At 42.7% G+C, this 27,175-nt stretch overlaps 1 protein-coding gene across 1 annotated transcript in view; it reads left to right on the top strand.

Moving 5' to 3' along the window:
• The first annotated feature begins 638 nt into the window (after positions 1 to 638).
• The window catches only part of PDXK (pyridoxal kinase), a 51,514-nt gene continuing 24,977 nt past the window's right edge, over positions 639 to 27,175 (top strand). The window contains exons 1-2 of the mRNA XM_082337799.1: positions 639 to 746; positions 23,640 to 23,694. Coding sequence (XP_082193925.1) covers positions 654 to 746; positions 23,640 to 23,694 — 148 coding nt within the window. The 5' untranslated portion in view covers positions 639 to 653. The remainder of the gene's footprint in view (positions 747 to 23,639; positions 23,695 to 27,175) is intronic.

Here is a 27,175-nt window from a genome sequence, read left to right as displayed (position 1 = left end):
AACAGGCGTGGGGCCTGGCGTGTGGGAGCAGCGGTACCGGGCGGCCTGTGCCGGGGAGGGGTGGGCGACCTTGGGGCAGCGCCTCTGTGGGTGTCAGCGGCCGCACCAGCGCCGGGGTGAGGGGCACAGCCTCCCCGCGGCACCGTGCCCGCCGAGGCCCAGGCGGCGGCCCGGCCGGTCGGGGGCAGGAGGGCTCAGCGCCGGGGCCGCTCTCCCCGCGGGACGGCGCCGGGGGCAGCAGCGGCGCCCGCCGCGCCGCCGGGTAAGGGAGGGGCGGCCGTTGAGGCGCGTGACGGCGCGTGCCGCGTGACGGCGGGGGGGGGCGGAAGCCGCGGCGGGAGCTGCAGCGAGAGCGCCGGAGGGGACGGGGACGGCGTTAGGTGCCGCCGGTGGGCGCCCCGCCGCGGCACCCGCCTCCCCGCGGCGGCGAGGCCGGAGGCGGCCTTTAGGCGTCCGCAGCGATCGCCTGACGGCCTGGGCGCGGCGGCGGCGGCGGCGGCGGGCCCGCGCGCTCCCCGCCTCCCGCGCGCCGCGGGGGCGGGTGTGACGCCCTCCGCGCTCCGCCCCCCGCTCGCGCTGCCGGCGCCGCCAGCGCGGCTGGGCTCGGCTCGGCTCGGCACGGCTCGGCACGGCTCGGCTCGGCCGGCGCAGCCATGGAGCCGGAGCGCGAGTGCCGGGTGCTCTCCATCCAGAGCCACGTCGTCCGCGGCTACGTGGGCAACAAGGCGGCCACCTTCCCCCTGCAGGTGAGCGGGCGCGGACGGGCCCGCCGCCGCCGCCGCGGTTCCCCTGCGGGGCGGCGAGGGCAGCCGGGCAGGTGGTGCGACGGCGGGGCTGTCCGGCGGGCTCCGGCGCCCGGGCGGGTGGGCGCCTCCTGCCAGGCGGGGGTAAGGTCAGGAGGCGGCCGAGAGCAGCCCGCCCGGGCGCTCTCCTCGCCCTCTCGGGTGCCGGAGCGCGGGGCTGGGCCGGGGGGAGCCGGCGGCAGTGACCGTCCCGGGTCTCCGCGCACCCCGGCGAGCCGCGGCCGGTGCGGCTGCGCCTCCCGCCGGCTCCGCGCCGCACGGCCCGGCCCGCGGCTCCCGCTAACATAACGCCTTCTCCCCGCGGGCTTGCGGCTGTGGTGGACGGCGGGCGGGCTTGAAAAGGTGGGGGGCGAGGGCAGTGCTTCTGGTGGCCGTGCTCTGCGGGCGCCTGTCGCCGAGGCTTGTGCCCCGGCATGGGCCGGGCGCCGCTGCCTGAGGGTGTCCGCGCCGCGCTGGCAGGCGTACGCAGCGCCGGGGACGGGGAGCTGGGCTCGGTGGGCCGGTGGCCTTGTGCTGGGGCAAAGCGGAGCCCCTCTAGTCCTCCTGGGTGGTGGGGCTGGGTAAGCCCCCACCCCTCGGTCTCTGAGGATCCAGGGAAGCTGTAGTAGCGTGTAAGGACCACAGGACACGTAAGGACTGTGTAAGGCTGGGCCAGAGAAACTAGCTTACATGGCCCGGGGCTTGAGGGTGTAATTGGATCTTGGCCTTCATGGCTGTCATGTGCTGACTTCAGAGTTGCTTGCTAAGGTCTAGCTGACAGCGGGAAAACATCGGTGTGCTTTGGGGCCAGCCTTTGTACGTCTCACTGTTCTCTCTTGCGGAGTGTCTGTGTGGTAAGGGGGCTAATTTGGGGCCTTACCATCAAGAAGTCTTTGTTCCTTGACGCGCGCGTGGCTGCGTGAAGCTTGCTGTCGAAGAATCTCGTTGCCGGAACGCAGTGTGTCGTGACGTTGGCTATCTTGGTACATGCTTAACAAACGGTGGTGTAATCTCACTTGACTAGACACGAGAGATGGTATACTCTGATAACTGATGCACTTGCAACCAGGCCTGCAGCAAGCTAACATCACACCACCTTATCACCATCCAGTTATAATGTAACCAGCTCTCTTGAAATTTAGTATATGGTGAAGGGTGATGTGCATATGAAATCTGTGTATTGTGGAAAAATCTGTGTATGTGGAGACCCATGCCTGAAAGGCTGTCACGATCTGCAGATCAGCCGTCCCTCCTTTCCTAACAGAATGATCTCTAAATTGTGCTCCCCCCCTCACCTCTCCTAGCTATTTTTGTGGTCGCAGAAGGGCACACAGTAGTACTTATTCCAGAAATCTCCAGTCTCGTAAACTGTTATCTTCGTTTTTGTTCTGTGTCAAAGGTTCTCTTTACTCTTACGTCGCTCAACCTTTCTGTGGCATGTGGGCCTCTGTATGGGTGTCTCATATGACTTGGCAAATCGGTTCCTGTAAAGTGTCTTTAGTTCCTTGACTCTGACACTATAAAATACTACTGTAGTTAAGAAGCCGTATTGATGTTGTAGCTGGGTTCTGTTCAGGAGGCTATCACGCTCACACCGTGTCATGTTCCTCGGTGTATGCCATAAGAGGAAGTTGCTGGGGTGAGGTGAAAAAAGGTAGCTGGGGAACAACTGAACTCCTATCACTACAGGCTGTGCTTGAGAATCCTATGTAGGTAACCCTGGGTGAAGCGGTGCTTGCTAGAAAGTTATTTAAACCCTGGTTTTGCTAGAATGTCAAATGTAGCAAGTTGCCACCAAGTGAAACTTTCCTTTTTTGTGTTTTCTTGAAACAAAGAAAGGAATTACAAACCCGAGTCTCTTTTTTTTTTTTTTTTTCTATATATATATATAAATGAAACCTGATGCTAGTCTTGAGGATGGGTGCAAATCTAGCACGCTTATGTTATTTCCCATTCTCTTTTTTACTTCGGTCTTCTGAACCAATAATGGTTAAATGAGCCCTCCTTCTGAGCTCATCAATATTAAGTTTGCAAGGCAAGATGTATGTAGATATGTATGTGTGTGTACATGTGACGTCTGATGGGCTGAAATCCTGACAGAACACTTCAGGAATCTGCATTTGAGCAGCAGCATCCAAATAGAAAACCAGTTGTGGTTTCACCTGCTGCTTGCGGACTTTTTCAATGACTTGATCTTTGGTGGAAGTCTGTTATATTATTATTTATTAGCCATAGCCAGCATAGCACTATGCACAGCAGAGAACTCTTTAGTGTCTCTTTTTAACCAGTTGGTTTTGCTTTGTCAGGCTTCCAGTACACTAAAAGCTAAAGTATTTAAAAAGTATTTTAGAAGTAGGTGTGTGGATGTACTTTCTCTGTGAAGTATGTGGTAAACGCTTTGTATATAGCAAACACAGCAAAAGAGAGACCATATATTAGAGCAGTTGTAAGTAATATAGCTGAGTGAGAAATGCTGGAACCCTTTATACCATTTCAGGATAAAATACGTTTAAGTAGTTTGAGATTATAGATTAACTAATAGGTCTTAGAGGAAACGCGCACCGGCATTTTCCAGGTAATAAAATGCCAGGAAGTAGTGAACTGTCCTCAGCTGTGCTTTGAAATCTGCCTTGTCAAGAGTTTAAATAGTTTTTACTTGCATGGTTTTACTCTCTCTTTACAAGTTCTGAAGGTTCTGAAGGTTATATTTAAAATAGTCATAAGTTATTTCAAAATTGTGTAACCTGAGCAGCTTTTAATATCAGGAAGTGGTAAAAAACTGGCTGGATGACTCAGACAGTTGCGGTGCATGGAGTTCAATCCAGTTGGTGGCCCGTCACAAGTGGTGTTCCCCAGGGCTCAGTATTGGGGCCAGTTCTGTTCAATATCTTTATCAATGATCTGGACGAGGGGATGGAGTGCACCCTCAGTAAGTCTGCAGCCGACACCAAGCTGGCTGGGAGTGTCGATCTGCTGGAGGGTGGGAAGGCCCTACAGAGGGATCTGGCCAACTGTATGAGGTTCAGCAAGGCCAAGTGCCGGGTCCTGGCCTTGGGTCACAACAACCCCATGCAACGCTCCAGGCTTGGGGAGGAGTGGCTGGAGAGCTGCCTGGCAGAAAAGGACCTGGGGGTGTTGGTCGACAGCCAGCTGAGTATGAGCCAGCAGTGTGCCCAGGTGGCCAAGAAGGCCAATGGCATCGTGGCGTGCATCAGGAATAGTGTGGCCAGCAGGACTAGGGAGGTGATTGTCCCTATGTACTTGGCACTGGTGAGGCCACACTGCGAATACTGTGTTCAGTTTTGGGCCCCTCACTACAAGAAGGACATTTAGGTGCTGGAGTGTGTCCAAAGAAGGGCAACGAAGTTGGTGAAGGGTCTGGAGCACAAGTCTTATGAGGAGCGGCTGAGGGGGCTGGGGTTGTTTAGCCTGGAGAAGAGGAGGCTGAGGGGAGACCTTACTGCTCTCTACAACTACCTGAAAGGAGGTGGTAGTGAGGTGGGGGTCAGTCTCTTCTCCCAAGTAACGAGTGATAGGACGAGAGGAAACGGCCTCAAGCTGTGCCAGGGGAACTTTAGGTTGGATATTAGGAAAAACTTCTTCACCAAAAGAGTGGTCAGGCACTGGAACAGGCTGCCCAGGGAAGTGGTTGAGTCTCCATCCCTGAAGCTATTTAAAAGATGGGTAGATGTAGTGCTTAGGGACATGGTTTAGTGGTGGACTTGGCAGTGCTAGGATAACGGTTGGACTTGGTGATCTTAAAGGTCTTTTCCAACCTAAATGATTCTATGATTCTTACACTAGTCCTCAGTGATTCTCTCCTGCAGAAGAAACAGTAAGTATACATTTTTAGCTCCTTCTGAATTGTAAAAAAGATGGGAAAAAATTTTGGTCAGCACAGACAGTAATTTCTTTGATATTTAAGGATAGTCTTGAACTGCATTGTTCAAGGCCAAGGGTATAATTTGCTTTCATATGCTGAGACCAAAAGCATTATCAGCCTATCTTTAATGATTATCTGCTGCCCTAGCAAAAAAGTTTAAGGCTTTGTTTTTTTTTTTTCCTTTCTTTTGTTGAACAGTGTAGTCAAATGGATTAAGTATTGTACAGAAAGAGAGATAGTTAAAGAGCATCTCTTATTTAAGATGACTACTCGTTCTGTTTTTCAAAACCTACTTCTAGTGTGTTAATTATGGGAGTCAGAAGAAGGATGAATCAATCAAAAGTCTTCATAGAGTAACAGTAAGAAACGTTCCTACTGGCTAGCCCTTATTTTTGTTACAGATCAAAGGCTGACAAAGCCTAACCCTTAAACAAAAAATAAATACAAAGATAAAAGAATGCATTTTCTCTTTGTAATACCGAAAGATTGTCCTAAATTACATATCTGAAACAAGAATCGTGCCTCTAGATTTGTACTTCAAATGAAGCTTGTGGAAGCATGGTTTTCTTCTTTGCCCCTGTTTTTGTTCTTGTAAGAAAGGTAAACAAGGGACAGATGAGTTGGAAAAAAACCAACAGCCAAAGAAAACAAACTCTGGACCCCTCTGGGAAGTCTTATTCATGGCTATGTAAATAGCATTTTCTTGTTGTGTGGATGTCAGTATATGTAGTTGCAGAAGTCCGGTGAATACCGTGTGCAAGGTGTGACCACGGAAAAGACTTGTAATCCAAAAGGTCCTAACAAGGTGGTTCCTGGCAGTCTGGATTTCTCGGGAGAGGCTTTGCCAGAGTTTACCAGAAGTGCTTGTCCAGATTAACCCACCTATGAAGAAAGGATGGTTCTGGCCCTCTGGAAGCTCTGATGTACTGCGAGAACTTTGAACTTCTGAGAAGATTGTAGGAGATGGACATTCAACCTGTATGGTAAGCTAGAAGAGGAGTAGGACAGGTCTGAGAGAGGACAAGAAAGCAGAAAACTTCTTGAAACTAAATAAAATAAAATAGGGGTCGTGGTCAGTCTTTCAGCTCTTAACATTGCTTGAAGACAGACTAGACTGAGGCAAAGAACTGGAAAAAGTATCGGAATCTCACTTAACAGTAGTCATTCACATTTGTGTAGCACTGTAAACTAAGAGATCCCATGTTTCTTTACAAACTTTTTACAGGAGTCTTTTCAACTACTAATGCAAAATAATTAATTTGAAAAATTAGAGTAATTTCAGCCTGCCTAAAAGAAGTGCAGCTAGGACTGCTATTGTGCTATGGACTCTAAATTGCAAGACTGAGCAGAGTCTCTAATAAACAGGAGCGAGGCTGACTGAATGGTCATCATCTGAGGTCAAGTCTAAGTGTGTGATAGTAGTATCCATAACCATTCCTACAAATCACTTAATTGGGACAACTTGTTAAATAAGCTTTTGCCCTGAAAATACAGAAATGCTGAGGGATGTTCCCACAGGTTGACTGTATATTACAGCTGGAAAGCTGAAAAAAGCATTTTAAGATGCATTAAAGTTTATTTTGCAGTGTGTGTATGGGGCCAGTTGACCAGTTGCCATTTTATACTTTTTAAAAATGAGATGATAAATATTTGCAGTGATTATTATAATTTGCTAACTTTTTCATGGTACATTGTGGAAATTGGAACTATGCAGATGCATAGACTGATATTGACATAATATTTACACTGGAGTGCCTGCTGTAGTGAAGAAATAGTAGCTTTTTTTGGACATAAATGTAATCTTTTCATCTAACACAACACAGCAAAGTAGGAAGATTAAGGAGGATCCCATTTGGTGTCTAAAAGTACATGCAAATATTTGGCTTCAGAGCAAGCAAAACTGCCTTACCCTGATTCACTCATTTTCTTTGGAAAAAAAAATGGAGTCATCAAGAAATTGCAAATCTTATTAAAGGACTGGAAAACCTTGCCTAAAGGTGGACTTGCACTGTTTGTATGGAGAATATAATGTACTCGGAGACTCAGTAGTAAGTGTTCACTTGCTTAAGGCATTTTTTTAATTAGGAAATGGCCTTATGTTCTATCTTTAAGCCTTAGATTTTTTTTGATTGTTTGAATTCTTAAAGTAGTTATGTCTTATTTCTGCTCCAAATGAAACAGTAGAGAGAATATTTTTTTCCTGTATAAACAAAAAAGGACAGACAACAGAGTCAATATTGATCAGAATTCTGAAAAAAGTAAGCTTCAAGTTAAAGTTAATTTATATATTAAAATGTACTGAAATAAATTTAAAAATAAAAGTATGATTTGAAATAATAAAATGAATCTTTAATTGTATGTATGACAATGGTACAAAGATATGCCTGAGAGAAATAAGTGACACACAAAGCTACTGATACTTCTGTAAAATCTCCCTTTTAGTAAAGTGTTGTCTCTTAATTTTAATTTTTTCTATTTATATCCAAACTGATGGTCACCTTTCCTTGAAGAGCATATTTAGTCATTTTAAATAAGCGATACAGCATTATCCATGGCTGACTGAACACACGCGAGGCAGGTATTTTTAGCCTTTTTAAGCCGAAAAGATGCAAGTGGAAGTTCCACTTCAGTTGCTTGTGTTGTGTGGAAAACAGGCTTGAGTTGGTGAAGCAAGGTTAATGTGAGGAGTCAGGCATTAGTCCTGGTACATAAAATGTCCATTCTTCTGAAATCACTATGTGTCATAGAGCGTGCAGCTGTATAGTAATCTACAGAGGGGAAAAAAAAAGTGAGGAAGATAAAATTTGAAACGTGCCAAGCAGATCCATGTTGATAGATAATATGTGCCCCAACAGAAGCCAGACTAGTTCATCATCTGGTGGCTTGGCAGCAGTGGGGTAACTTGTCATAGCAAAAAAGTATTACTGAACTGAAATTTGGCTATGCTGAGCTACCCCAATTTTTTCAAGCCTTTGGTCAGGACTTGTATCTGTTGATGCTAATTCATCTGTGACACCTCTGAGCTCCAGTTCCCTTAGCATCTGGAACAATTATCCATAGAGCAGGAGAGAGAACTGTGATACCAAAACCTCTTAGGTGGTTCATTTGAAAACAAACAAACAAACCACCAAACCTCACTTCACCTTCTGTCATCCTATTTGAATCTTAAGCACATGGCCTAGTTTGGGCTGAGTAGAAATCCTTCCATGGTGATTCACCTTCGCTCCCTTGGGAATGCAAAGCACCTCCTGCCAGAAGGATGTATGGGATTGAGGAGGTGCTAGAGCACATACTGAAAAATGGTAAGAGTCTCCTCCCTGGCAAAGCAAAAGCTGGAGAGCCACTTTCTAATCTGTAGATGCAGTTGTTTCTGCAGAAACAGAAGTAAATGGTTTTCCTGACCAGCAAAACCTTTCCAGTCTGATTACAACTGCTCCCCTTCTCCCCACTGGACCAGCGCGGTCCAGTTGTGGTTTACCTCTCAGAAGAGGATCTGTGTGGAAATCTCAAGCAAGGATGACACATCTATCAATGACATTAATAAGTTGAAGGGAGGAATCCATGGCAATCTTCAAGAATAGCATTCGTTAGGTCATCATACTTGAAAGTGCCAAAGAAGTGAAGTGCTGGTCTGTCCCACAATATCAGAATAAGGTAACATTTTTTCTCTTACTTAACTAGGCAGATTGCTACTTAATAAAGCCAAGTATCTTTTCTTCCATACTCCCTGTAACAGTTCTCTACTTTATTTATTGTTAACACTAAATTATTTGTTTTCTTCCTGAATTTTACTGTGATTATTCATAGCTCCTGTACACGGTAAGTCTGTCCCCATCTTCTGGAAGAGGAAAGAAAAAGAAAATAACTTATAACAGAAACAAATGTTGGCTAAATTCTCAAAATCTGCTACTGTTTTTGCAGAATTATATGCCAGAGTTTATGGTGATGTATTTAGTAAAGTTTGGCCTAAATCTAATAAATTTAAATATATATATGTATTTTTTATAAATATGCATATCTTCATGTATTTTACAGCATTTGTTTTGGGTGATGAGTACTACTGAACAGGTTTAGGCCAAAAGACGACTCTTTTTCTATCCACCCAGCTCTTCACTGTGGTTACTCTCACTTTTCTGGCAGAATACAGCCCCTGTGTCATAGGGGTGGGCACCACGTTACCTATGGAAACCATCAGACACTCTGAGCAGCTAACAGAAATGGAAAAAAATGTTTAAAAAATGGTTAAAACTGAGACCAGCAGGGATGATATTTCCTGCAGCACATTAATTATTTGTTGTTGCTGTTTGTGGACCGGCACAAGCTACAACCTGTGTCACAGCTCATTCCTTTTGTAGCCAAATATTGCTAGTAGCTCTATATTGGGGATGGTTGTTTTGTTCTCACTGTAGTTAGTGGAAGTAACATTGTGCCTCTGCTCATTCATACAACAACCAACCAAATATATGGCAACTTAGTGTTTAAATTTCAGAGATTTTTATATTGTCACCTATCCTCTAGGGTATAGTTTCATGATCTGCTGGCTTCAGTAGCAAAGCCAGCTTGAGAAACTCTTGCTCTACCTTACCACCACCAGCTGGTTCTTCCACCTGCGCTATTTTGCTGTCCGTTTCAACTCTTCAAGGAAAGTCATTTTGTGAGGCCATGTGGTAAACTGCTCTGAGAAGCCATCCAGGTTAGAAATAACTTGTCAAAGAGGGAAAAGAAGAAAGTGTTCATGTATCTTGTGAGTCAATTTCCTGATCCAGTTCCCTACACAGCCCCACAGACAGCTCTTTTGGCATAACAGAGGTGCCAAAGCAGGAGCAAGCCCCAGGCTCCTGCACCTGGCATCCACTGAAGGGAACGTTCCTCAAAGTATGCTCTTGTCTAAGACATCTGCTTGCTCTGAATGAATGGGTGAGACATTTAACTGTTCTCTAGAAGCTTCGTTCTTTCCCTGCAGTGGCCTTGGTGTGATCTTTACATAACGTGGTGCCTCTTTCAGGGAGTTGGTCCCTGTTCTGTTTTTACAGGCATCTGTTATCTTGCAGTTTAACTCCTAAAGGAGAGTGGTATCCTTTCATAGTCTACATAAGAAAGCCAAATAAAGCATATGTGCTGGATAAAACAAATTTCTTGTTGGATAACTCCACCGTAAATGTACATAATGTTCTTGTCACACCTTGCTTGACTGGCGGTTAGAGAGCTAGCTATCAAAAATACGAACAGCAGGATTAAAAATAAAATAAAAATCAGAGGAAAAGAATGTTGTGGGATTCCCTCCCTCCCATTTCATTCACTAAAATAGACAAGAGATTAAGTCCATGCCTATTGGACCTATTGCCGCTGTGTATGTCTGCCTCTCCTGATCAGTGTTTGTAAACTTCCTTGTGTAGCACTGTGTGTGATTCCAGATGGTGGGAGTTTGCAGTGACAAGTATGGTGTTTTTGTCAAGCTACATCCAAGTGTAGAAGGAAGCAGCATGAAGATGATGAATCTGAAATTTGCAGTGAACCCGCAGATATTATAACTCTTCAAAAGAATATGTGAACTGCAACTTCTCCATCTGAAATTAGTATCTGAAGTCACTCTCACCTAACAGTAAACAGAGTCTCAGGATGGGGAGGAGAAGTGTATTTCTTGAGTGGAAGGCAGTCAGACACCCACGGCATTGTCTCATTCTCCTTTTAATGTTTGCCCTATAGTGGGAAGAATGAAAGGGGAAACAGGAGCTGTTATTTCCTTGTTTTTCATTACCTTAGTCCATAGAAATCAGTGTCTTGCAGATCCATCACTTGATCCCGCCCCAGATGGAAGGAATGACCTCCTGCCCATAGGAAGGTTAATAGAGCAGCTATACCACAAATCTTTTGACTCTGCAGTCGGGTCGATCCTGAACTGAACTGGCATAATGCATGGAGTAATGGTGACGGGCATGGGCGTCTTGCAGGCACAAGAGGCTGTTTGTTTGAGCAGCCTACGAAAAAATGCTGATGATGTAGAAAAGGAATTTCTTAGTGCTGAACAAAACGGCTTAGAGGGAATTTTGATAAAGGCATGTATTTTATGTTGTCTCAGTATCTTGCATTGAATAGTTAGCAATGCGTACCAGTCAGTCTGTCAGGGTGGCAAGTAGAACTGAGTGACCTGGTGGTATTTGCTCTGAAGCATTCCTATGTCTCCAAGGCTTATTTGGAGGAGCATCTTTACGGCACTATTATCCTTATCTTGAATTTGGCCTGATTATGTTTCAGATATGTATTTATGTTGCGAGCCTTTTCAGAAAAAACAAGAACAAATTCACTGCAGTCTCAGGCTGTTGTAGTCTTTTCTGGTCAGATGGTCATGATGTTACAGCTAGATCAGCCCATCTGCGAATTCTCAGTAAGTACCAATTTTGCCAGAGCACTTTGACAAAAATTGCAGTCTGCTGTGGCAGAATCATAGAATCATAGAATCATTAAGGTTGGAAAAGACCCTTAAGATCATCGAGTCCAACCGTTAATGTAGCACTGCCAAGTCCACCACTAAACCAGGTCCTCGAGCACCACCTCGACCCATCTTTTAAATACCTTCAGGGATGGAGACTCAACTACTTCCCTGGGCAGCCTGTTCCAGTGCCTCACTACCCTTTCAGTGAAGAAGGTTTTCCCAATATCTAACCTAAACTTCCCCTGGCGCAACTCGAGGCTGTTTCCTCTTGTCCTATTGCTTGTTACTTGGGAGAAGAGACCGACCCCCACCTCGCTACAGCCTCCTTTCAGGTAGTTGTAGAGAGCGATAAGGTCTCCCCTCAGCCTCCTCTTCTCCAGACTAAACAACCCCAGCTCCCTCAGCTGCTCCTCATAAGACTTGTGCTCTAGACCCCTAGAAGAGAGAGGCATTTGTTTTCTGCTCCAGTCTTTAGTATGTCCTCCGTGGTGTCCAGTGCTGAAGTCAGCTCGTAAATCCTGAAAATTGGTATGCAGTTGATCAGAGGTGAAAAGGGCGTGTCACTCAAGAAACAGGCATTAGGCTACCTGAGGTGATCATCTTGCCTTGTTTTTGCTGATGTGGGGCTAGTTGTTGTTGGACCTGAGAACTTGTGGCCATAGAGCAGCAATGAAGCATCAAATAAACGTGGCTGCAGCGTATATAAAATATCCCAGACTCTTCCACACCTAGCTTCCTCTCTTGTATGTTCTTTTGTAACTGGAAAGCTGAGTTGGGAAGGAAAGAAAACAGTTCAAGACATGCATGGAGTTTGACTTGAGAGTACAAGAAGTTGAGGTGAAAGGTAGGTTCAGGTAGGGAAAGGCACGGTGGTTTGTTGTTTTTTAGTTGTTTCTTTGTTTTTTTTTTAATGTGAGGGTGAACAGTTCTAACCAGGTAGGTTGTTCATATATTCTTGATTTTTTTTTTTGATGTATATTGTTTGTATAGTCTTTGTATAATGTATTTTGTAGTTTTTTTAAAGAGTATAAAGTTCTGTCATTTTTAGCAAGTATCAGATACTATCCAAATACTAATCTTTTGTATCTGTTATAGCCTTTCCTGTGTTTCCTGTGTCTGTCACTGGTGAAGGAACTTTTTTTTTTTCTCAAGGTCGTCTGCTGTATTTTTTTATTGTCTGTTTTGTAATTGTCTATTTCTAACCTCAGAATTTGAAGTGGCCTGTTTGGTACCTGACTCCGGATTAGTGAATCACCAGTGATATCTCCAGCATCCCTATTCCTAACCTAGTTTATTTGCTCTTGTATCACTATCCTGGCACAATATCTCCGAGATCTTAATGATTTTTCTTTGCAGTTCTTTGTCAAATGCTGCACTAAAATACAGCTATATTATATGTACAGAGTTGTTATTATCTACTTGGTATGGTTTATTAAAAGCTCAGAAAGAGAAGAAAGAGATTGGGTTAGTCAATAGCAGTTTCAGTTCGGTTTATCAACCCACGCCAGCAATTATGCCTCCTTCTCTAATTGCCAGGACATGCCTTTTCTTTTTCCCAAGTTCCTTTTCTCAAACTGAATCTGTGTTCTCATTTTCTACACCCAGTACAACGTACGTTTTTTGATTCGGTGTCAAATGGAAGGAGATGCAGGAGCTGGCACACAGTGACTGAGGTGCAAGCTGCGCCTGGGAAATCCTTTCTCTTTCTCCCCCTCCAAATTAGTTCGATTACAGAAATTCAGCCTTTTAAAATATGTTACTGTTCCATATCCAGAGGAATACAGTGGAACAATGATGTTCACTGGAACTACAGTGATGGCTGGGTAAGGTGAAGTTCCAAACTGTAGTACGTAAACATCACCACATACATGCAAACCACTTGTAATACAATGGATATATAGAGTGTTTCATATACAGAGACTTTCTTATTGGAAAGTATTGTTGCCATTGCCTAGTAAAAAAAAAAAAAAAAAAAAAAAAAACCAAACCAAAAAACTCCCCCCAAAAAACCTCAATTACCTTGTTTGATAGGGTAATTTTAGTTGTGGCGTGGAAGTTAATTCTGTTGATGACTTTCAATTAAGCTCATTTTTAATACATCTAAAAAAAAAATGGAAAGGATGGAATGGTTTTGGTTTATGTGATATGGTGATTTTTGTAGACAAATACAGGTATTACTCGCAGATTCAGTTTGTGTATTGTACACATGGTCTGCTGAAAGTCAGCAGTTTGGGGACTTACCACAAGATTTCTTGAAAATTCTTCATAAATTGTGTTTGTTTAAGTCTGTGTAACCCCCTTTGTTTATGTGTGTCTTTATGCTATAAAACTTTGTCCTTTGGCTGATGCATCTGTCAGTGTTACATTGCTGTAAGAGTAATTTTCCTGTTCATGTAGGGCCTACCATATGTGTCCCCTGTTAATAGCAATAAAGCCAGCTGTGATCTAAATGTGGATGTGGAGGGAAGTCCCCTGGAAGAAAATACGATCGTACAGTGGGGCTCTTCAAGCCTTTGATTGATTTTGTGTTGCTGTCGTGTACCCTCAGGTACAGGCCCTCTGAAGTTAATCAGTGTGCCTTGTGCAGTCCTGAGCAGGGCAGCCGTTGTACTTTCAGTACCTACATCGTGGTTCTGGTGGGCTACTGGTTAATACTTTCGAGATGCTTTTCCCTTGCGTGGGGCACTGGATACGCTCTGTTAATACACCTGTCTGCTTTCAGCTTCTTTTTTTGGCCCAGATCCATTTATTCAAGTGCCTTATGCCAGCTCACCTTGTTGTTGAATTTCCTTATGTTAACGGTGTTTGTGGAGGCAGAGAAGACTGTAATTAGGCAATTATTAAGTATGTTAATTAAAATTCATAGTCACAGTTAAGATGTTTGTGTTGGGATAAACTTCACATGTTCTTAAGCTTAATAAAAAATTGTGTGTGTGTGTTTGTGTTTTATGTGTGTTTATTAGAGATGTAGGATTTGCTCTTAAATATATTCATTTCTGGTTTTTAAAATGCTACTGTGTGCTTTAAAGGATATAAATCAAAGCACTTCCCCATTATGTGGAAAGCTTGACTGGCTCTTGAAACTGAGGACTTTTTTTTCCTTTCTGTAGAGCCCCTAGGCTTGTCATGTGCTGCCATTAACTTTTGAAAATTAAACACTGCATTTTGTTTTGAGTACGTTGTAAGGCTTCCATAAAAAGCCATTAATTTGTGGAGAAAAATAGAGGGGTTTTGAGTCTGTTGTAGTTGTTGCAGCACCAGGTGGCATGGTCTGTGTTCTGAAAAACAAAGTACAAGACCACATGTATTACACAGTACTGTACAGATCATGGCAGCACACAGATAGAGTACATACAATGCAGTGTAATTGATTTTGCACAGCATAAATTCCCTGAGCTGTTCTTCGGCAGCTGGGGAAGGACCAGTGTCTTGTTCCTAGCTGTATTCTTACGGCACGTGTGAGGAACAGGACATTGGCTTTTACATCTGAGTTCAAGTGGTGCTAGTTTAAGCACAGTACTTTGCAGAGTGATGGTGTCCTGTCTTTGTCACTGATTACTGGCAGTATGGTTTCACATGAGCATAACACTTGTCCAGTTCACAGGGCTCTATGAAGACTTATACTTTTAATGCTTTAAGGAGGCAAATATGCAGTATTCAAAACAGCATTTATTTTTTACGACTCCTGTGGCTGAAATCTGTAGTAGTGCTATGTTTAAGATAGCAGGATGATAGACCATGTTCTCCAGATGCTTGTCTTCTACTTCTTTAAATGACAGCACAATGGTTAGAAAGGGTTTGGAAATACAAAATGATCTGGAGGTCAGACTGTGATGATCTTCTTGTGCTTTAGAACTTAGATATCTTGATCAAGAGCGCAGCTGGCCGAGAAATCCTTCAGTAGCATTAACTGCTTATTTTTACCAGGAGTTTGAGGGTGTACACTAAAAGGTATGAGGGTGTTACACGCTTTTAGAGCTGGCTTAAAACAACATCCTGATACCTGTCATGGTTCCTTGCTTCTCAGGCTCCCCGCAAAGACCTGTTTTCTCTGCAGAGAGAATCGCTCTAAACTCAGGCAAGAGATTTTAGCGGAGCGTAGGTCAGAGTCTGAGCCAGCCTGCAATGAAGACGAGCCTGACCATCGCTTCTCTTCTCCCTAGTAATGAGTGATAGGACGAGAGGAAACGGCCTCAAGCTGCGCCAGGGGAGGTTTAGGTTAGACATTAGGAAAAACTTCTTCATTGAAAGGGTGGTCAAGCATTGGAACAGGCTGCCCAGGGAAGTGGTTGAGTCTCCATCCCTGGAGGTATTTAAAGAACGGATAGATACGGTGCTCGAAGACATGGTATAGATGGACTTGGCAGTGCTAGGTTAACGGTTGGACTCGATGATCTTAAGGGTCTTTTCCAACGTTGACGATTCTATGATTCTATGAAATGTATACAGTTTACAAAGTCTGTTTTTATACAATCTTTTTTTTTTTCTTTTCTTCCTCACCCTGCTTTCCCCCCTCCCCCCGCTTTACTCTGCCTTTCACTCATTGTTCCAGATTTTTCCTCTAACTTGAGTTGCAGCACTGCTTTGTTGGTTTTAGTTTCAAACCTTAAAATGAAATGCCACCGGAGGCATAAACCCAGTGCCCAAAGAGGGAAATATGTACCAACCGATGTTGCAGAGAGGTATTTTTAATTGAATTTCATTCTTGTAGAACTACGTCTTTGTTCTCTAAGGTTGTCTAAATTAAGTACAAACTCAAACATTCTAGTTAAATTGGCCCACTGATTGTTTAAGAGCACAGGACATAGTATCTTTACTGACAAAGCTGGTATAGTTAATAGTGTAAACATACCATACCACTAGTTTTCATCCTTATAACCAACACTTTAGGATGGGTAGCAGGTGATGATATTTTGTGTCATTTTACACATGGAGTTCTACAACGGGTAAAGCCGAGCTTTTTGTATGTAGCAGTGTCACTGAATGATGGAGTGACCCAGGCTGGAAGGGAGCACAGGAGGTCCCCAGTCCGGCCTCCGGCTCAAAGCTGGGTCAGCACGAAGTTCGGCCCAGGTTGCTCACGGCTTTGTCCTCTTGGGTCTTGAAAGCCTCCAAGGACAGTGATTCCACAGCATCTCTCTCAGCCCCCTCTAAACCTCTCTTTCTCTAAATATGTACATATAATGCATTGGAAATTATTTGTTTTGTTTCTAATGTTTAGTACCCAGGAAAGCAATAAAATGTGGTTCAGTTCGGAAGTTCATGTAATTCAAGTGACAGTTTTTCTTGCACACGTAGGAGATTTAAGATATTTATGTTTGTTTTTTTTTTTAACTTTTCCCCCCCCCCAAACTGAATACAAGCAAGGAAACAGGAGAACTTCTTGAGTACTATGAAGTGTGTGATACTTTTGAAAATTTATTTTTTTCCTTGCAGAAGCATGGTAAAGCTGCAGTACAAATTTTAAACAGAAGCAGTTCAGTAACAGCTTTTCACATTTCTCTAAGCATTTCTCAGAGTAAATAAAATTATTAAATGAGAATTTGTATTAATATTTAGTCTGAGGCAGAGCTAATCTTTGAAGTTAACAGTTTTCAGTCTCAGGTGGTGTTAACAATCCACTAACAGATAGGATTAGGAAGCAAAAATTAGTACTTGTATGAATGGTCTGGAGACAAATACGTAATGTAGAATACACAAATATAAACATAAAGCTTAGCAATCATTAAAACTGAATTTGACATGGTGCCTTTCCTTCAAAATCTTTCTGTTAATTTATCTGTTGCTACACTGACGCTTTTCCATAATGTGGAATAGTTTATTGTTGTTTTACAATCCCCTCCCTTTACGTAACGGGCACAATTTAGGCTGTCCTCTTGAAGGAAATGTATGTTTGTAATCTTTCGTTTCTAACAATCTTAGGTACTAGTTCTTTGCAGTGAAGAAATAGCATGTTTCACTATACGTATGATTGAAATGTTTTCTAGAAGGGAGAGGAAGAGAGACTGTAAATTTTAAACAAAGCTCTAATTCATGCCTTAACATGGTGGCAAAGTCCATAAGGTTGCATTTTTAGAGGTGAACCAGAACTGAGATCTAGCCATCTATCTAGCCCATCTACAAGAAGGGCCGAAAGGAGGATCCGGGCAACATAAGATAACATATCCGGTGCTGCATAACCTTGGGGAAGGTTATGGAGCAGATCACCCTGAGTGCCATCACGTGGCACATACAGGACAACCAGGGGATCAAGCCCAGTCAGCAGGGGTTTATGAAAGGGAGGTCCTGCTTGACCAACCTGATCTCCTTCTATGACAAGGTGAACCACTCAGTAGACAAGGAGAGGCCATGGATGTTGTCTACCTGGACTTTAGTAAAGCCTTTGACGCCATTTTCCACAGTGTTCTCCTGGAGAAGCTGGCTGCTCATGGCTTGGACGGGCATACTCTTTGCTGGATAAAAAACTGGCTGGACGGCTGGGCCCAAAGAGTTGGGGTGAATGGAGTTAAATCCAGTTGGCGCCTGGTCACAAGTGGTGTTACATAGGGCTCAGTGTTGGGGCTGGTTCTGTTTAGTATCTTTATCAATGATCTGGATGAAGGGATGAAGTGCACCCTCAGTAAGTTTGCAGCCGACACCAAGTTGGCTGGGAGTGTTGATCTGCTGGAGGGTAGGAAGGCTCTACAGAGGGATCTGGACAGGCTGGATCGATGGGCTGAGGCCAAATGTATGAGGTTCAACAAGGCCAAGTGCCGGGTCCTGCCCTTGGGTCACAACAACCCCATGCAATGCTACAGGCTTGGGGAGGAGTGGCTGGAGAGCTGCCTGGCAGAGAAGGACCTGGGGGTGTTGGTTGACAGCCGGCTGAATGTGACATGGAACATGGTTTAGTGGTGGACTTGGCAGTGCTAGGTTAACGGTTGGACTTGATGATCTGAAAGGTCTTTCCCAACCTAAATGGTTCTATGAGTCTATATAACCTATATAACCCAAGACATTTTCCATCTGTTTAGGTCTTTAGGTTGGTCTGCTAGTAAAACAATTGGTATCATTTGTAAAATTTGAATCCTGAAGGAGATCCATTTTTTGGCTTCTAATTTGTGGCTTGGTGGCTGAACATAAGTTTATATTACTTCTGTGCTTTTAGAAAACCTAGGCTGTTGGTCCAGTTTTCCAAAAAGAGCTGACACCTTTAGAGGGTGTCCATGTATTTTGAAATATCTTCCTTTCTTGTGTGTTGATTTTTTTTCCCTTGAGTACTTGCTAGTTCAAAGATGCGCATTTTAATAGTTCTGTAGACTGGGTGCCTGCACGGGTGATGCACCTTCTCTTTGCAAGGCTGGGATAGCACTTTCTGCACCGTGGGAAGAACTGGATGACGTTTGTCCCTTTCCTTCAGTTATTTGTGAGGAAGAACTAAGCCCAGTTTGATGTCATGCATGATGTTGGAGTATGTGTTTCATGCTAGCTGTTTCTTCAAAGGCATTCTGTTCCAGTGTGCGTATTTTGATTTAATCTTTCAAATATTTTTCTGAAATGTGTCATTCAGACCTGCCAGCCATGCCTTCCAAGTACAAAACTCCTCCGGTTTTGATGTTTTGTGACTTATTTTTAGAAATGTAACAGTTCTGCCTCCTTTGCTTGAAGATACTTAAAAAATATGTAGGAATCGCCCATTTTCCTCTGAGACTTCAGTCACAGGAAATGTCACTATATGATGTGATATAGGCAACCTTAGTTTGGGTCTTAGGAAGAACACTGTTTGACGTGTGTTTACACTGGAGGCTGAGAGATTTAGGATGAACTCAGTTATCTTTTTCCTTTGAAGAGCGCTTATCGTCCTTACCCAAACTGGCTGTGGGTTTAGATTTGCCCAGGATTTGCAGTTCTGTGAGCAAATTATATTTATACAGAATGACAGCAGAGGGAGAGTGTGGGAACCGGGAATTGTTTTCTACTGGAGGGCCTGTAAGAGATCATCCAAAACAGGGGATAATGGTAGCGTAAATGATGGGGAAGTAACAGAGGTATAGACTATTTACAAGCTGGTATACAGAAGCAATAAATTAAGCATTATTGTGCATTTCCTAGTAAGGTCAGTCCTCACACTAATCAAATAGGATCTGAAGGTGTTAGTTCTGACATAGGCAAAATCCAAGTGGAGTGAGTTCCTTCAGTTGATTTACACAGAGGTGCCAGGAACACATGCATGCATACACATGCAGGAGAATGACACTTTTAACACAGACAGTTGGGTCATTTTGCAAGCTTAGCAGACTGATATGCAAAGAAATTCAGGAAGCAAAGGGAAAGTGGTGCATCAGTGGGTATAAGGTGAAACTGTCAATATCTCAGTAAAGGCATTTGTCCCACGGGTGGACCTGGCTACTTGTGGCTTCTGCTGTATTTTTTGAGCAAAGCGTACAGACAACTCTGGACTTCAGTGAACCGTGTTAAACCATTACCAGCTTGAATTTGTCCTCTGTTGACTGAATGCCACAAATCTATCGTATAGATCTCAATTTATATTTATTTACCATTTCATGTGCAGTCTTTAATGAATTACAGCATTTTGATTGCTCACAAAATAAGGAAGGGTGTTGAGGTGGCAATTTAACTGGCATATATCTATGTAGTTACTTCAGAAACACGGAGAGGTTTGTTTCTGTATGTAGAAAAAATGTCAGTAACCAGAGTGGATTGATTTTAAACCCATGAATTAAAATAAGTTATTTAAATATGTTTCATATCAACAAGCAAGAAACTTGATATAAAGAATTGAGTTTAGTCCTGTTTTGAATTTGTACTTTCTGGTCATCTTCCAAAGGAAAGGCTAATTCTTACTGGTTTATGACATTGAGAAAATTGTTGATATCCAACTAAATTCATAATTTCGGGTGATATTTGGTACTTCTGTGTGCAAATATGAGGGATAGACTTTCTTTTTTTGTGTTATTTGTCTGATTCAATGTTTGCTCTGATCTCAATTTTCTAGGTCTGTACATAGGAAAATTATGTATTTCTAATTAGGTAGTTAACTTTCACGTAAGATTTATTTAACCTCTGGTTTGGGTAGAATTAACTAAATTAAAAAATCCTCAAAATCAGTGCTTTTAGTTAGCTCTGCCCAAGACATTAAAAATACGAGTATATATTAAAAAGATTTAACAGGACATCTTTTGAATACAGCTCCCTTTGTAAACAGGGAAAGTATTCATCATTCAGTGAATCAGAAATGTATGGTCCTTTAGATATGCAAGGATGATAGTTACTAGTACTGGGTTTTAATTGTTGGTTGAAGGAGGAAGCTTATCCACTTTAAATAATCAGGTTATTAAAATGAACTACACAAACCACAATTAAGGCACAGTTTTCTCTGTAGCCATAGAAGAGATGATTGCTGTCAAAAACTGCTTTTAGCACTTCAATATACCCTGTTTTCAGGTTGTCTTCTGATGATTAAATTCCATGAGACTTTTCAATGCAGTTTGCCTTGGTAGCAAACACGTACTGGCTTAACATGATTTCAGCATTCTTTTTAATTATTTTAATGCTTTATACTAAGGCTGAGACCTCAACACCTGTGGCTCTCATTCCAAAGGTAGTACTAATTAGGGGGTTTAGTTGTACTGTGTTTTTTAAATGACACTTTGTGACCTTTAATTACTCTCTCTGTTTTGATAAGAATCTTTGTAAAAGGAAATTCCTTGAAGTAGAGCAACCGTGGCTTATTTTGAGGGTTGAGTCAGAACTAGAGAATTTTTAATTACGTGTGTTAGATTACAGTCCTGTACGTTTATTCAAAACAAGACTTTAGGGCAAATTTGAAACTGTGACAGAGTAGACTAACTTTTACCAAGTGTACAGCTAAGGTCTTGGAGACAGCTAGGTTTCAGGTTAGAGGTGGCCTCCTTTGTATTTTCCCTTCTGCTGGTTGAAGCAGATAAACTGCCCAAAACAAACCAAAAATCCCTAATCCTATAGTAAAGCTTGCCGAGAAATCCAATGATAGCTAGTGCTGGTATAGACAGTAAAGAAGGACTGCTCTTTCTGGTGACCATCAGCTGGTACAGTGCTTATCCGTATTATAAAACAGCCCTCCCTAGAAGCAGTTGTGCAGGCTCTTCGTCCCTAAAGCACTAGGTGTAAACCTGACTAGCTAGTAAATCATAGTAAGTGTGTTCCATAGTGTCAGGTGGTTAATAGTTGGAGAGATGTGATCTAAATATTGCACAGAAATGGATTAATTCACAGTTGTTGCCAAGATGTTTGAAGAAAATCAGAACTTCTTAGGTCTGTTCATTGCAGGGAGGGGAACTGAGTATGAGATGACAGTCTCATTAGAAGCAGTATTCTCATTTATTTCTTTGAAGAGCATGTGCAGACATCAAGGTTAAGGTTATGACAGTATTGCCATGTTCTCACCCCTTTCATTCATGGGTCTTCAAAATAAAATCCACCAAGGTGAAACAAGAAACTGGGGTGAGAGTAGAAGCTGAGGTTAATGTTAACTTGATCAGGCTGAGACAACCCACCATTCTGTCTGTCATTAATGTAAGATTACTTTGCTTTCTGGTTAGGAATGAACAGAAACCTTTATTATATATTAAATTATAGAATCATAGAATACTTTGAGTTGGAAGGGACCTTTAAAGGTCATCTAGTCCAACCCCCCTGCAATGAGCAGGGACATTTTCAACTCGATCAGGTTGCTCAGAGCCCCATCCAGCCTGACCTTAAATGTTTCCAGGTATGGGGCATCTGCCACCTCTCTGGGCAACCTGATCCAGTGTTTCACCACCCTCATCGTGAAAAATTTCTTCCTTATATCCAGTCTGAATCTACTCTCTTTTAGTTTAAAACCATTACCCCTTGTCTTATCACTACTGGCTCTGCTAAGAAGTCTGTCCCCATCTTTCTTATAAGCCCCCTTTAAGTACTGGAAGGCTGCTATAAGGTCTCCCTGCAGCCTTCTCTTCTCCAGGCTGAACGACCCCATCTCTCTCAGCCTTTCCTCATAGCAGAGGTGCTCCACCCCTCTGATCATTTTTGTGGCCCTCCTCTGGACCCGCTCCAACAGGTCCATGTCCTTCCTGTGCTGAGGACCCCAGAGCTGGATGCAGCACTGCAGGTGGGGTCTCACCAGAGCAGAGTAGAGGGGCAGAATCACCTCCCTCGACCTGCTGGCCACGCTTCTTTTGATGCACATTGAAAGAGGTGACTTGTTCTGCGAAAACCTGTGTGGACTCTGAGCTGTAAAATGACAGAAATGCAGTGCCTGCAGGCAGAAGGAACTACCTCCATCTTGTAACAGCCCAGGGTTTGAAATAAGGGGCTTATCACCGAATGGCTTTCATGTGCGAGAGGAAGTAGATGCACAGGGAAAACCTAATGTCTGACACCATACACCCAGAAATTTTTAATATGTGTGAACGTCTTGCCTTCGTGATGAAAAGGGAGAGGCGTGTGTCTCAGTGAAAAACGTGACTGGCAAAAGCTTCGTTTGTTCACTCCCCCCTCCCCAGCAAATTGTCTGAAAGTGGATCATAAACAGCCATGCATCATTACTATTATCTCCCAGTATGACTCACTGAGCCATATATAGCAGCTCGTCTTTTGAGGAGAATTCTTACTCAGAGCAAGTAGGCTGTGGAAACAAATACTGAATGTCAGCCTGTTATGTCACTGTAGCATTAGAATTTCTTTCGTGGCAGATAAAAATGTCTAAAAATGGCTTGAACAGCAATGCCTGTCTGGATTAAGCAGGTATTGTCAGGTTAAAAATCCTCGTTAGTTTTCTCCTGATTTGATGCTCTTATTTTCATAATATTTATCTCTTTTGGGGCAACAAGAATGTGTAGATTACACTAGCAAATTCTTGGATATTTCAATATTTGGATTGCTGGTAATGCAAGGTAGCAGGTGGCTTTTGGAGCATGCTTTAGGCTTTTTTTACTTTTGTGTTTTTAAGAGTTCTCTCCCTTTGATTGCCTAATCATGCCCCAAATTAATTCTCTGTGATTTCTTTCTATTGTCTTTTAGTTGTAAAGAAACTGCTTGTGAAATACAAGTATGGCTCATAATGTTGTTCCCTTTTAAGATTCATCTGTCCTCCTTTTAGAAAGATTGCCTTTCTGGAATACATCCTCCGTCCGTATTTTGCAGTAATTTAGTACCTTGAAATTTAGACTGCTTTTCTTGCCAAGAAAGACTAGCCAAGGCTTTCTTCAGGGCTTCAGTGATTGCTGCTGGACCAGCCTCTCCATCCTTATCCCCAGGTGAACTCTAGCCTGAGGATCCAGAACTCTGTTTTTCTGGTGCTGTTGCCAGTGTCAGTTTTGTTCCATGTCTACTGCTGTAGTGAAGTACTGCGTTGTTTGTTTATGTTGCATGTATGTTGACTCAGCTTTCGCTTTAAAACAGTGCTCAAGATTTTTAAATATGCACTGGGAAATAAGAATCCTTTCTTGTGCTCTGTGATATTGATAACATATTGACAATGCTGTATTAGTAAAAGAAATATTCCTGTGTTCTTTTACAGGTTTTGGGATTTGAAGTTGATACGGTGAACTCTGTCCAGTTTTCAAACCACACAGGTAAAATTTTACATATGTCTTCAGATACCACTCTACAGTCACTCAGCTCTACTCAACATGTGGCTCACCTCATCACATGACAGCGGAAAGGAGATTGGTCTTATGTTTTCACTCACATTTTCAGGATATAGGACAGAAATGTAATTTTCATGTTTTGATTCAAGTCTCACAGAAGTCTGGATTTGGGATTAGGACATGATATGACATGGTGATGTCCTGTTCTGCTACTTCAGAGTGTGAATTTCTTTTGTTAGGCAGTAATCTAATTAACTCAGACAGTGAAATAACACAAATACGACTGGCCTGGTTTCGACTGGGATTAATTAATTTTCTTCCTAGTAGCTGCTGTAGTGCTGTGTTTTGGATTTAGGATGAGAATAATATTGATAACACAGAGATGGTTTAGTTACTGCTGAGCAGCACTTACACAGAGTCAAGGCCTTTTCTGCTTCTCACACCACCCCACCAGCACATAGGCTGGGGGTGCAGAAGAATTTGGGAGGGGACACGGCTGGGACAGCTGACCCCAACTGACCAAAGAGATATTCCATACCATGTGATGTCATGCTCAGTATATAAGCTAGGGGAAAAGCTGGCCAGGGGTCCGCTGCTCAGGAACTTGCTGGACATCGGTCAGCGAGTGGTGAGCAATTGCATCGTACATCACTTGTTTTGTATATTCTTTTATCATATTATTATTTTTGCTTTCTTTTCTGTCCTATTAAATTGTCTTTATCTCAACCCATGAGTTTTACCTTTTTTCCGAATCTCTCCCCCATCCCACTGGGGGGGAGTGACCCAACGGCTGTGTGGTGTTTAGCTGCCTGATGGGTTAACCCACAACAACATCCATCCACAGGCAGGCCTGTGCACAGGAGAGTCTTCAGTACTGTTTTCTGTGCAGTATGGCCCTATGACACTCATGTTACCAACCGAAACATCAGAAGAACACTGAGCTAGATGCAATGTTTCGTCTCTCTATGTGCCCACCCAGAAGGCTAGCAATTATCCTAAAATTACATGTTGGAGGGAGGGAAGGGGTGGGGTGTTAATACATTAGGGTTCTAAGCTCATTGTGTTTTCAGACTTGCTAACACTCACAGTGCTAGAGGACTTTATTTTTCAAAAGAAAGCTGGAATTTATGTTTATTTTAGCAATACCTTTCACCCATAAAGGAGCTCCAAGTGACTTGCTATTTTTGAATCAATAGAGACACATCTACTGTCATGGTGGTGACAGGTTGTTTGAGGGGAGATCTACTCTAGATAAAAAAATTCTAAGGGTGTCTTAAAAAATAAACAAGGAACAAATTCTGACTTTAACATTTTGTAAAAGAGCAAAAATTGTTTCTGACAACCAAAAAAAAAAAAGACAAAAGTTAAGATACTTTCCTGGTATCTCACTGGTACAGCTCTATTAATAAATTACTAAATTTTTGAAACAGAGAACAGACCAGGAAACCTCTGTCCTCTTTACTATGTTGAGCTCCATGCAGCTTTCAAAAGGTTGTAAGATGTTCCTGTCATGGAAGGAACTTAGCGTCACCCTGGGAAGAAGACATTAATGTTTCAAAAGTAGCTAGAAAGCCATCTTTGCTTGTTGAGGAAAGGCACAAAAGAAGTAATAATTAAACAAGGGGTGGGTGTCTTTCCTGGCTCAGGAAAAAAGCTGCTTATTGTGCTTGTACCCTTTGGCACAGTACAAAGGTTCTCTCCTGTTTAAGAGATGTTTGGATGTGACTTATGTTTCTTTAATGTATTTAGGTTTGGAGTTTGGGCTTTTTTGTTGTTTAGTTTTTGACAGCTGGGTAAAACTGCTGTAGTCTTCCAGAAATGAAGTAATTTTTTCATGTGAAATAACTCGGTGCTCAAAATGGATGAGCACCTGTCGATTGTTGGCTTTCAGTTTCAAGATTAAATCAGCTTTATAGGGTGTTAAAGAGCTTAATAGAGTTTTTATTGGACCATAAACTGAATGTTTCTGAAGGCAGAAAAATTACATTACCAATAGGATGACCAGATTCTTAAAACAGAAAAGAGGGAAGATTTTTTTTTTTTTTTAATGGTATCACAGCTGGGGAAAGGTTACCAGTGCTTCACTCAAGGTTTTGCAGGAACAACAAATTAGTGATTCCCTGCCCCTGCCCCCCCCAGAAGGCCTAAATGAACATCCCCAAACTGAAAACATCTCAACGATCACAGGTCTTTAAAATATTTGGAGCTTTTATTGTGTCTCCTGGTGTTTAGGAGTCACATTATCAAGTTTTTTCTGTAATCTTGATTGTCTTAGTAAATATGTTAAAAAAATCCCAAAGATTGGTGCACAACCTCATGACTTTGGGAAGCAGAGCTTTCAGAAAAAAAATCACAGTACAGTAAGTGTTTGGCACTTGCCAAGCGTGAGTAAAAGGGGAATGTATTTAGAAGTATTGGTCATTTGGCTGAAAGAGGAGGGAATGGAAAAGAAAGGAAGTGGACATATTCCCTTTTATGACAGGTCTGGTTTCCTAGCACTGCAGTTTATCCATGAAATCCTTTCCACCCTTTCTTAAATTGAAGGATAGATTCTAAGCGCAGTGGCTTTGCACCTCTTCTTTGAGAGGCATGTAGGAACATACAGTGTCCTCATACGAAGGCTTTTCCAAGTTTGAACGTTTACGCATGCCTGCACACAAACTTGCAGTAGTACCTGCACATCAGTGTACGTGCAGTCTGTGCCACTGCAGGGATTAACGAACAGGAACAGCCGTGCTGGGCCGTAGCTTGTGTCTGGAGCAGTGCCGCAATACATAGGAATCGTGTGCTGGATGAACTGGCAAAGATAACTTCATTTTCCTGCAAGAACAAGATCTTATGAGAACCCTTTCTGTGATCATCATGAAAGCTGAAGGGCAAATTTTTACTTCAAAATCTGTGAACTTCAGTTTCTAAAAGAACGTGACATACCAGAGGGGGCACAGATAGCAAAGTATGTGAGGTTTTGGACATGGCGTTCTTTCTTTCCCCATCCCTGTCTTTAAACCTGGTCTTGTCAGCAAAAGATACAAGTCAGAGAGAATTTATGACTAACAGGCTTTCTTTGGTGAATCATTATTGCTTTTTTTTTTCCCCCTGTCTTTAAATTAGTAAGATACCATGGACCTATTTCTGCTGACTCCTGCTCAGAAAATTCAGCTTTCTTTAGTCTCTGATAATCCTGAAATTCGGAAAATGTGCTTTAAATCAGCCCCCCGGGAGAACAGTTTGTCATGTTGCTTGGTGAGGAACTTTAATGATTAGAGTGACTCACCCTCGAATGGCATCATGCTTCATGTACAAATAAAAGAAGCTGTCGTGCAACCTTTAAAGATTCTGTGCTTTTTATTCTATTTTACTGTATTGTTTGCAGAAGCATCTCATCATCTGATGTGCAAAAATAAAAATCTAGATTCTTTTTATTGTATCATTGATTTTTTGGGGTTCATTTTTAATTCTTCAGTGA

Source organism: Platalea leucorodia (assembly GCF_965183815.1).
Source record: "Platalea leucorodia genome assembly, chromosome: 2".
NCBI classification, from domain to species: domain Eukaryota; kingdom Metazoa; phylum Chordata; class Aves; order Pelecaniformes; family Threskiornithidae; genus Platalea; species Platalea leucorodia.
Note: the sequence above shows the minus strand (reverse complement) of the source record. Positions and strands in the feature narration are given on the sequence as shown.